We start from the raw sequence: 11,288 nt of genomic DNA on the forward strand, positions 1-11,288 counted from the left end.
ATGTACCACAGTTGTGTGTGTGTGTGCTTGTGTTGGTGTTTACTGCATTTCTGTGAAATGTTCCAGACACCCCCCCCCCAACTCCCCACACTACACCCCCACGCCCCTAGAGGCATATCCCTGGAGGCATCTCCCTACAGAAAAGCAGCTTAGGGTTTGGCCCCTCCCTTGGGCGGGCCCAGGTGCCAATGGCACCTTGAGGGCTTCCAGTGTGGTGGGAGCAGGGACACCTTGCAGGCGACATGAACCCATCTCTGGAAGAGGACACTGAGGCTGAGTCAGGTGAAATTGATTTGCATAAACGGGTCAGTTCTCAGGAAGACGGGAAGCTGGAGTTGAAGAAGCTGAGGGCCAGGGCGAGGGTACCCTTCTGAACAGGGTGCAGAGTGGGGGCCTAGGGAGAGAATGCCATCTGTCTGCAGTCAAACAGCTTAGCCCTACCGAGGGAGGGCATGACTCGTCCCTGTGTCTGTGGGGCCCTTCGGAGCAGGGTCTGAGTGCGGCGAGTGCTTGTCTGTGCGTGACTGCGGACGTAAACACCCAGTCACGCACAGACGCTCCTTGATGTGAATGGTCCGTCGGCATCCATGAGCACCCTTCAGCCCCTGCCTTCTCGTAGGCGGCGCGCCCCCTGCTGGCTTGTCCTTCCCCCCTCAGGTCAAGTCCCGGCACCTGTTTCTGCCTTCCCCAGAGGTGGCTGCGGGAGGGTGACTTGCATTAGCGCTACTCGACCAGCAGAGGGCGGGACGGGCTCTTATGCCATGCTTGGGCTGGGCCCTCGGGTCCAGCTCCCTCTCTGGATGAATGCTCAGGCCCCTGTCCAGAGACCAAGTACGGGCCGGGCCGCATGGGCTTGCCGAAGGGTTGAAAGCATTGAAAGGCTGGATTAATGTCATTACTAAGGAGGGCTTATTTTTTATTTTTATTATTATTATTATTATTATTATTATTATTATTTTATTTCGCGCTCCCGCGCGTGCAAGCCTGTGTGTGTGTGTGTGTGTGTGTGTGTGTGTGTGTGTGTGTGGGCAGGGCTGTTTTTTGTTTTTCTTTTAAGAAGTTGTGTGTGTGTGTGTTTTTAATTTTAAGAGGAGGGTTTTTGCCTGTTTGTTTGTTTGTTTGTTTTGTTTTGTTTTTTAAACCCAGTCAGAAGATCCAGTCTTCAAAGTGCATGCAAGCTGCTCCTTCCAGGGGGCCCGGACTGAATGTTCCAGGGCATCCCCAGGAAGGCCTGCAGGGATGGTGCCTCCCCATTCTGGAAGGTGTTCTGGACTCTGCCAAACAGGATGAAGTGTTTTGCCGACAGCCAGAGGAACCCGAAGTGGTTCTCATCGAACAGGATGAAGACCCCAGGGCGGCGCCTGGCGGAGACGAAGGTAGGTAAGTGCACACTAACGGTTTCCAGGACATAGGAACACATCCTGCTGGCTCTGGGGGTAATTCTGGTCTCTCGAGCCCACGTCCACAGCCAGAAGAAACGGAACGGGCTGCTCCTCCGAAGCTGCAGCCCTGGACTCCCCGACGCTGGGCTGGGCAGGGCTCCGCCAGCCATAGCCCTGGCTTTCCTCAGTCCCGTGTTCTTGCTGCGGCTGCGGCTGCGGCCGCGGCTGCTGCTCCCGGATCACCTGCTTGCCAGTCTCCTGGACCACAGGGGAGAGCTCTTTGAAGTTGCGGAAGATCTCGCCGTCTGGCGGGTGGATGCGGCGCATGAGGTGGATCTCTAACTTGGTGTTCATGCACTGTCCCGTGATGTGGGGGACCCTGGCATACTTCCCGCCATTTGGGCTCCGGTGACTTGGCAGCCGCCATTTTGCTTTTAAATATCTATCTAATGATCTTCTTACCGTGTGGAAGGAAGGGGGATAGAGAATTAGAAACCTCAAAGATGGAGAAACCTCAATCAGCTGCCTCCTGCAGACCTCCTGCTGGGCATGTGCCCACAAGCGAGGTATATGCCCTCGGCTGGAATCGGACCTGGGACCCTTTAGTCCGCACGCCGATGCTCTGTCCACGGAGCCAAACCAGTCAGCCGCCATTTTGAAAGGGCAAAGGTCAATCCCTCTCTTTTACCCTCTCTTTTACCGGCCGCCCCAAATCCCGCGTTTTAACTTCCCCGTTTTCGTAGCACAGAATAATACGAGTACAAAACATTGCACAAGTATACTTTTTACTACACAAAGGTGGATGAATACCTTTGTGTTGTTGGTGCGGGTGCGGGTGCAGGCGGGAGTGGGGGGAGGTGTGTGGGTGTGGGTGTGGGTGTGGGTGTGCTTCTGCGTGTGCGTGTGCGTGTGCGCGTGTGCGTCTGTGTGTGTAAAACCGCAGTCACGCACGGACACTTCTGGATCTGAATGGTCGGTCGGCATCCATGACCACCCTTCGGCCCCTGCCTTCTTGCAGACAGCGTGCCCCCTGCTCGTCCTTCCCCGCTCCGGTCAAGTCCAGGCACCTGGCTCCGGCTGCAGGAGGGTGGCTTGCTTTGGCGCTTCTCGGCCAGCCGAGGGCGGGACCAGCTCTTTGGCCCAGGCCCCAGTCAACCCAATCTCTGTTATCCACAGCCAAAGACTGTGTCAGGTCCAGGCCATCTGGTCGACCGCCCCTCCCCCACCCCCACCCCCCATCCCCCTCCCTCTGTGGATGAATGGCCAGGCCCCCGCCCAGAGACCAGGTTCGGGCCTGGCCATCTGGGCTTGCCGAAGCGTCAGAACGTTGAAAGGCTGCATCAGCGTGTTTTCTATGGAGGTTTTTTTGTTTGTTTGTTTTCCTTTTTTTTTTTTTTTTTGAAGTTTTTTTTTTGTTTTGTTTTGTTTTGTTTGGAGGTATTTTGTTTTTGGAGGTTTTTTTTTTTTTTGTTTGTTTGTTTTGTTTTGTATTTATGATTTTTGTTGTTGTTGAGGGAAGTAGTTTCTTTGTTTGTTTTTTTGTTTGTTTGGTTTGTTGGTTGGTTGGTTGGTTGGTTGGTTGGTTGGTTGGTTGGTTGGTTTTGAATAGACCCATTTCTGTTTATTATGGCCAAGGTGAAAACGCCAGCTCCTCCACAATAGCTACCAGTAGAATTGATCCCCAAAATGACTAGGTACAGCACAGGTGTTTTTCGGAATTTTATTTTAATAAAATAAACGTTAAAGAGAAAACTTTGCATGAGTTTCCAATCCTATTTGAAAACAGAAGAAACAACTCCCCAATTGGCCACAGGTCCCCGCCAGCCCGCCCTCGGGAAGCACCGCGAGACGGTTTCCAGGCCTAGCTCCAGCACGCACGCACTGGCTGGGTGGTGCTTTAGCTGGTGTCCATCATGGCGTCGGAAGCGTCCAGCTGGGCGTCCAACTCCTCGGTGCCCCCCATCGGGTTGTAAGCGTCCTTCTGGGAGTCCCACTTTTTGGTGCCCCTCAGCGCGCCGCCAGTGTTCACCTGGGCGTCCAACCTTTTGGTGCTCCTCATGGAGTTGTAAGCGTCCAGCTGAGCGTCCAACTCCTCCGCAGAGATCTGTTGCTGTGAATTGCGTCCGGTGCCCCGGCCTGTAGCCCGGCTGCCTCCGCCCAAGCCTCCAGATCCTCGGTGTGGAGTCACCCCGCCCCTGTTGACACTCTGTACCGGGCTGCGCTGCGTGTGTATCTGTGAGGTGACGAGCTGGATGTTGAGGGGACGGCCATCCAAAGGGGCGCCGTGGTACTGTCTCATGGCTTCGAGGGCGTCTGCCTTCCGCGCAAAGTGCACGTGGCCTGTTCCCAGGCTGCGGCCGGAGCGGTCGTAGTGGACCCCGGCCTTCTTCAGAGGCCCGAACTCCGCAAACAGCTGCTGGACGTCCTCGTCGGACACTCCGAAGGCCAGGTTGGACAGAAGCAGCTTCCCCCCGGTCACCGGGCCGGCGCCCCTGCCCAAGCCCCTGCGGCAGCGGTCGTGTTGCCACTCGTCGGGAAGCTGTCTCAGCGGCCTGCTGTAGGGCGCCGGCCGGTTCCTGCCTCGGTCGAGGGCCGCCCGGTTCCGGAACGGCCCGCCGCCCCGGCTCACTGGAGCGGTGGTTTGCGCTCCGCCATTGCGGCCTCCCTGGGAGCCGGCCCGGCCTCGGTCCCGGCCTCGGTCCCAGCCTCGGTCCCGGCCTCGGTCCCGGCCTCGGTCCCAGCCTCGGTCCCGGCCTCGGTCCCGGCCTCGGTCCCAGCCTCGGTCCCGGCCTCGGTCCTGGCTTCGGTCCCTAGCCCCGCCGCTGCCGCCCCGCTGGCTCCGGTTCGGCCCAATGATGTCGTCCAGAGACATGTTGACTTTGTCGGCCATGGCGGGCCGGAATCGGCCTCAGATCGAGCCCGTGCGGGAAGCACGCCGGCCCTTCCCTTGCAGCGCGCGCGGGCGCCGGAGCTGTTCCTGAGCGGGCCCCAGATGTTGGGGTCCAGGCCCTGGGATTCCCAAAGGTGTGGACGGACTCCTCGCGGAAGCAGAAATGACACGCAGACAGCTGTTCAGACGGAGACAACAGAGTTCAGACGCGCCTTCTTCAGGGCTGAGAAGGTCTGTGAACCATAGACCCTGCCAGGTGCTGCCGCCCCTTCTTATATAGTCCCAGAGCGGTGGTGGGTGGGAGGAGCCAGAGAGGCCCACCAATCAGCCGCTCCCAGGAATGAAGCGTCACCGTTTGGGAGACCCCAACCTTAGGGTGGGGCAGGTGGCGCATCTCAAGGAAAGGTTCTCCTGAAAGTGGCTGCTATGCCTGGGGTGCTTGACCGGCGGGCGCCTCTTGGGCAGGCTCCTCCGACCCGGGACCCGTGAAGAGTGTTGGCGGGTTTTATTTTACTTTATGTTATTATTTTTTTTTTCTTATTTCTGTGCTCATTTCTCTTCATTCATTGCAATTGATTCTATCTCTCGGCAATGGACCCTTGAAAACATCCGTCCCATTTGCATGGGGGGGGGGGAGGGGGAGTGGGAGGGGGGGTGTGCGGGATGGGGGAGGGGGAGACCGGAGACGCAAACCCACCGGACGTAGCGGCCCTTGGAGGTCATGGGAGGCAGAGGCTGAGGTGGATGTGAATAAAATGTGTATGCTTTCGTTACTTAGCTCTGAGCCCAGGACGCCAGAGGCCACCAGCAGTCAAACAGCCCCGTCAGAGAGCGGGGGTATAGATGTGTATGGATCTGTCCCTGTTCGTCAGTCTATGTTGTTCTCTGTATTCCACAAATGAGTGAGATCATGTGGTATTCAATTTTCTCTGACTGGCGAATTTCACTTAGCATAATGCTCTCCAGTTCCATCCATGCTGGCAAGAATTCCTTCTTCTTCCCACTTTATTACCGCAGTGTAGTCTTCCACTGGGTAGATGTACCACAGTTGTGTGTGTGTGTGCTTGTGTTGGTGTTTACTGCATTTCTGTGAAATGTTCCAGACACCCCCCCCCCAACTCCCCACACTACACCCCCACGCCCCTAGAGGCATATCCCTGGAGGCATCTCCCTACAGAAAAGCAGCTTAGGGTTTGGCCCCTCCCTTGGGCGGGCCCAGGTGCCAATGGCACCTTGAGGGCTTCCAGTGTGGTGGGAGCAGGGACACCTTGCAGGCGACATGAACCCATCTCTGGAAGAGGACACTGAGGCTGAGTCAGGTGAAATTGATTTGCATAAACGGGTCAGTTCTCAGGAAGACGGGAAGCTGGAGTTGAAGAAGCTGAGGGCCAGGGCGAGGGTACCCTTCTGAACAGGGTGCAGAGTGGGGGCCTAGGGAGAGAATGCCATCTGTCTGCAGTCAAACAGCTTAGCCCTACCGAGGGAGGGCATGACTCGTCCCTGTGTCTGTGGGGCCCTTCGGAGCAGGGTCTGAGTGCGGCGAGTGCTTGTCTGTGCGTGACTGCGGACGTAAACACCCAGTCACGCACAGACGCTCCTTGATGTGAATGGTCCGTCGGCATCCATGAGCACCCTTCAGCCCCTGCCTTCTCGTAGGCGGCGCGCCCCCTGCTGGCTTGTCCTTCCCCCCTCAGGTCAAGTCCCGGCACCTGTTTCTGCCTTCCCCAGAGGTGGCTGCGGGAGGGTGACTTGCATTAGCGCTACTCGACCAGCAGAGGGCGGGACGGGCTCTTATGCCATGCTTGGGCTGGGCCCTCGGGTCCAGCTCCCTCTCTGGATGAATGCTCAGGCCCCTGTCCAGAGACCAAGTACGGGCCGGGCCGCATGGGCTTGCCGAAGGGTTGAAAGCATTGAAAGGCTGGATTAATGTCATTACTAAGGAGGGCTTATTTTTTATTTTTATTATTATTATTATTATTATTATTATTATTATTATTTTATTTCGCGCTCCCGCGCGTGCAAGCCTGTGTGTGTGTGTGTGTGTGTGTGTGTGTGTGTGTGTGTGTGGGCAGGGCTGTTTTTTGTTTTTCTTTTAAGAAGTTGTGTGTGTGTGTGTTTTTAATTTTAAGAGGAGGGTTTTTGCCTGTTTGTTTGTTTGTTTGTTTTGTTTTGTTTTTTAAACCCAGTCAGAAGATCCAGTCTTCAAAGTGCATGCAAGCTGCTCCTTCCAGGGGGCCCGGACTGAATGTTCCAGGGCATCCCCAGGAAGGCCTGCAGGGATGGTGCCTCCCCATTCTGGAAGGTGTTCTGGACTCTGCCAAACAGGATGAAGTGTTTTGCCGACAGCCAGAGGAACCCGAAGTGGTTCTCATCGAACAGGATGAAGACCCCAGGGCGGCGCCTGGCGGAGACGAAGGTAGGTAAGTGCACACTAACGGTTTCCAGGACATAGGAACACATCCTGCTGGCTCTGGGGGTAATTCTGGTCTCTTGAGTCCACGTCCACAGCCAGAAGAAACGGAACGGGCTGCTCCTCCGAAGCTGCAGCCCTGGACTCCCCGACGCTGGGCTGGGCAGGGCTCCGCCAGCCATAGCCCTGGCTTTCCTCAGTCCCGTGTTCTTGCTGCGGCTGCGGCCGCGGCTGCTGCTCCCGGATCACCTGCTTGCCAGTCTCCTGGACCACAGGGGAGAGCTCTTTGAAGTTGCGGAAGATCTCGCCGTCTGGCGGGTGGATGCGGCGCATGAGGTGGATCTCTAACTTGGTGTTCATGCACTGTCCCGTGATGTGGGGGACCCTGGCATACTTCCCGCCATTTGGGCTCCGGTGACTTGGCAGCCGCCATTTTGCTTTTAAATATCTATCTAATGATCTTCTTACCGTGTGGAAGGAAGGGGGATAGAGAATTAGAAACCTCAAAGATGGAGAAACCTCAATCAGCTGCCTCCTGCAGACCTCCTGCTGGGCATGTGCCCACAAGCGAGGTATATGCCCTCGGCTGGAATCGGACCTGGGACCCTTTAGTCCGCACGCCGATGCTCTGTCCACGGAGCCAAACCAGTCAGCCGCCATTTTGAAAGGGCAAAGGTCAATCCCTCTCTTTTACCCTCTCTTTTACCGGCCGCCCCAAATCCCGCGTTTTAACTTCCCCGTTTTCGTAGCACAGAATAATACGAGTACAAAACATTGCACAAGTATACTTTTTACTACACAAAGGTGGATGAATACCTTTGTGTTGTTGGTGCGGGTGCGGGTGCAGGCGGGAGTGGGGGGAGGTGTGTGGGTGTGGGTGTGGGTGTGGGTGTGCTTCTGCATGTGCGTGTGCGTGTGCGCGTGTGCGTCTGTGTGTGTAAAACCGCAGTCACGCACGGACACTTCTGGATCTGAATGGTCGGTCGGCATCCATGACCACCCTTCGGCCCCTGCCTTCTTGCAGACAGCGTGCCCCCTGCTCGTCCTTCCCCGCTCCGGTCAAGTCCAGGCACCTGGCTCCGGCTGCAGGAGGGTGGCTTGCTTTGGCGCTTCTCGGCCAGCCGAGGGCGGGACCAGCTCTTTGGCCCAGGCCCCAGTCAACCCAATCTCTGTTATCCACAGCCAAAGACTGTGTCAGGTCCAGGCCATCTGGTCGACCGCCCCTCCCCCACCCCCACCCCCCATCCCCCTCCCTCTGTGGATGAATGGCCAGGCCCCCGCCCAGAGACCAGGTTCGGGCCTGGCCATCTGGGCTTGCCGAAGCGTCAGAACGTTGAAAGGCTGCATCAGCGTGTTTTCTATGGAGGTTTTTTTGTTTGTTTGTTTTACTTTTTTTTTTTTTTTTTGAAGTTTTTTTTTTGTTTTGTTTTGTTTTGTTTGGAGGTATTTTGTTTTTGGAGGTTTTTTTTTTTGTTTGTTTGTTTTGTTTTGTATTTATGATTTTTGTTGTTGAGGGAAGTAGTTTCTTTGTTTGTTTTTTTGTTTGTTTGGTTTGTTGGTTGGTTGGTTGGTTGGTTGGTTGGTTGGTTGGTTTTGAATAGACCCATTTCTGTTTATTATGGCCAAGGTGAAAACGCCAGCTCCTCCACAATAGCTACCAGTAGAATTGATCCCCAAAATGACTAGGTACAGCACAGGTGTTTTTCGGAATTTTATTTTAATAAAATAAACGTTAAAGAGAAAACTTTGCATGAGTTTCCAATCCTATTTGAAAACAGAAGAAACAACTCCCCAATTGGCCACAGGTCCCCGCCAGCCCGCCCTCGGGAAGCACCGCGAGACGGTTTCCAGGCCTAGCTCCAGCACGCACGCACTGGCTGGGTGGTGCTTTAGCTGGTGTCCATCATGGCGTCGGAAGCGTCCAGCTGGGCGTCCAACTCCTCGGTGCCCCCCATCGGGTTGTAAGCGTCCTTCTGGGAGTCCCACTTTTTGGTGCCCCTCAGCGCGCCGCCAGTGTTCACCTGGGCGTCCAACCTTTTGGTGCTCCTCATGGAGTTGTAAGCGTCCAGCTGAGCGTCCAACTCCTCCGCAGAGATCTGTTGCTGTGAATTGCGTCCGGTGCCCCGGCCTGTAGCCCGGCTGCCTCCGCCCAAGCCTCCAGATCCTCGGTGTGGAGTCACCCCGCCCCTGTTGACACTCTGTACCGGGCTGCGCTGCGTGTGTATCTGTGAGGTGACGAGCTGGATGTTGAGGGGACGGCCATCCAAAGGGGCGCCGTGGTACTGTCTCATGGCTTCGAGGGCGTCTGCCTTCCGCGCAAAGTGCACGTGGCCTGTTCCCAGGCTGCGGCCGGAGCGGTCGTAGTGGACCCCGGCCTTCTTCAGAGGCCCGAACTCCGCAAACAGCTGCTGGACGTCCTCGTCGGACACTCCGAAGGCCAGGTTGGACAGAAGCAGCTTCCCCCCGGTCACCGGGCCGGCGCCCCTGCCCAAGCCCCTGCGGCAGCGGTCGTGTTGCCACTCGTCGGGAAGCTGTCTCAGCGGCCTGCTGTAGGGCGCCGGCCGGTTCCTGCCTCGGTCGAGGGCCGCCCGGTTCCGGAACGGCCCGCCGCCCCGGCTCACTGGAGCGGTGGTTTGCGCTCCGCCATTGCGGCCTCCCTGGGAGCCGGCCCGGCCTCGGTCCCGGCCTCGGTCCCAGCCTCGGTCCCGGCCTCGGTCCCGGCCTCGGTCCCAGCCTCGGTCCCGGCCTCGGTCCCGGCCTCGGTCCCAGCCTCGGTCCCGGCCTCGGTCCTGGCTTCGGTCCCTAGCCCCGCCGCTGCCGCCCCGCTGGCTCCGGTTCGGCCCAATGATGTCGTCCAGAGACATGTTGACTTTGTCGGCCATGGCGGGCCGGAATCGGCCTCAGATCGAGCCCGTGCGGGAAGCACGCCGGCCCTTCCCTTGCAGCGCGCGCGGGCGCCGGAGCTGTTCCTGAGCGGGCCCCAGATGTTGGGGTCCAGGCCCTGGGATTCCCAAAGGTGTGGACGGACTCCTCGCGGAAGCAGAAATGACACGCAGACAGCTGTTCAGACGGAGACAACAGAGTTCAGACGCGCCTTCTTCAGGGCTGAGAAGGTCTGTGAACCATAGACCCTGCCAGGTGCTGCCGCCCCTTCTTATATAGTCCCAGAGCGGTGGTGGGTGGGAGGAGCCAGAGAGGCCCACCAATCAGCCGCTCCCAGGAATGAAGCGTCACCGTTTGGGAGACCCCAACCTTAGGGTGGGGCAGGTGGCGCATCTCAAGGAAAGGTTCTCCTGAAAGTGGCTGCTATGCCTGGGGTGCTTGACCGGCGGGCGCCTCTTGGGCAGGCTCCTCCGACCCGGGACCCGTGAAGAGTGTTGGCGGGTTTTATTTTACTTTATGTTATTATTTTTTTTTTCTTATTTCTGTGCTCATTTCTCTTCATTCATTGCAATTGATTCTATCTCTCGGCAATGGACCCTTGAAAACATCCGTCCCATTTGCATGGGGGGGGGGAGGGGGAGTGGGAGGGGGGGTGTGCGGGATGGGGGAGGGGGAGACCGGAGACGCAAACCCACCGGACGTAGCGGCCCTTGGAGGTCATGGGAGGCAGAGGCTGAGGTGGATGTGAATAAAATGTGTATGCTTTCGTTACTTAGCTCTGAGCCCAGGACGCCAGAGGCCACCAGCAGTCAAACAGCCCCGTCAGAGAGCGGGGGTATAGATGTGTATGGATCTGTCCCTGTTCGTCAGTCTATGTTGTTCTCTGTATTCCACAAATGAGTGAGATCATGTGGTATTCAATTTTCTCTGACTGGCGAATTTCACTTAGCATAATGCTCTCCAGTTCCATCCATGCTGGCAAGAATTCCTTCTTCTTCCCACTTTATTACCGCAGTGTAGTCTTCCACTGGGTAGATGTACCACAGTTGTGTGTGTGTGTGTGTGTGTGTGTGTGTGTGTGTGTGTGTTCGTGTTGGTGTTTACTGCATTTCTGTGAAATGTTCCAGACACACACACCCCCCCCACTCCCCACACTACACCCCCACGCCCCTAGAGGCATATCCCTGGAGGCATCTCCCTACAGAAAAGCAGCTTAGGGTTTGGCCCCTCCCTTGGGCGGGCCCAGGTGCCAATGGCACCTTGAGGGCTTCCAGTGTGGTGGGAGCAGGGACACCTTGCAGGCGACATGAACCCATCTCTGGAAGAGGACACTGAGGCTGAGTCAGGTGAAATTGATTTGCATAAACGGGTCAGTTCTCAGGAAGACGGGAAGCTGGAGTTGAAGAAGCTGAGGGCCAGGGCGAGGGTACCCTTCTGAACAGGGTGCAGAGTGGGGGCCTAGGGAGAGAATGCCATCTGTCTGCAGTCAAACAGCTTAGCCCTACCGAGGGAGGGCATGACTCGTCCCTGTGTCTGTGGGGCCCTTCGGAGCAGGGTCTGAGTGCGGCGAGTGCTTGTCTGTGCGTGACTGCGGACGTAAACACCCAGTCACGCACAGACGCTCCTTGATGTGAATGGTCCGTCGGCATCCATGAGCACCCTTCAGCCCCTGCCTTCTCGTAGGCGGCGCGCCCCCTGCTGGCTTGTCCTTCCCCCCTCAGGT

At 57.1% G+C, this 11,288-nt stretch overlaps 2 protein-coding genes across 2 annotated transcripts; both read right to left on the reverse strand.

The window, feature by feature from the left end:
- Nucleotides 1–3,279: 3,279 nt before the first annotated feature.
- Nucleotides 3,280–4,272, reverse strand: LOC132237672 (aly/REF export factor 2-like). The gene is made up of 2 exons (XM_059702291.1): nucleotides 4,209–4,272; nucleotides 3,280–4,010 (listed from the first exon to the last, which is right to left on the reverse strand). Exons 1-2 carry the CDS (start codon nucleotides 4,270–4,272, stop codon nucleotides 3,280–3,282), a joined length of 795 nt encoding a protein of 264 aa, XP_059558274.1.
- Nucleotides 4,273–8,571: 4,299 nt separating this feature from the next.
- On the reverse strand, nucleotides 8,572–9,564 carry LOC132237673 (aly/REF export factor 2-like). The gene is made up of 2 exons (XM_059702292.1): nucleotides 9,501–9,564; nucleotides 8,572–9,302 (listed from the first exon to the last, which is right to left on the reverse strand). The coding sequence occupies exons 1-2, from the start codon at nucleotides 9,562–9,564 to the stop codon at nucleotides 8,572–8,574; spliced, it is 795 nt and encodes a 264-aa protein (XP_059558275.1).
- Between the last annotated feature and the right edge of the window lie 1,724 nt (nucleotides 9,565–11,288).

The sequence above is a fragment of the Myotis daubentonii genome, chromosome 6 (assembly GCF_963259705.1).
Source record: "Myotis daubentonii chromosome 6, mMyoDau2.1, whole genome shotgun sequence".
Classification (NCBI taxonomy): domain Eukaryota; kingdom Metazoa; phylum Chordata; class Mammalia; order Chiroptera; family Vespertilionidae; genus Myotis; species Myotis daubentonii.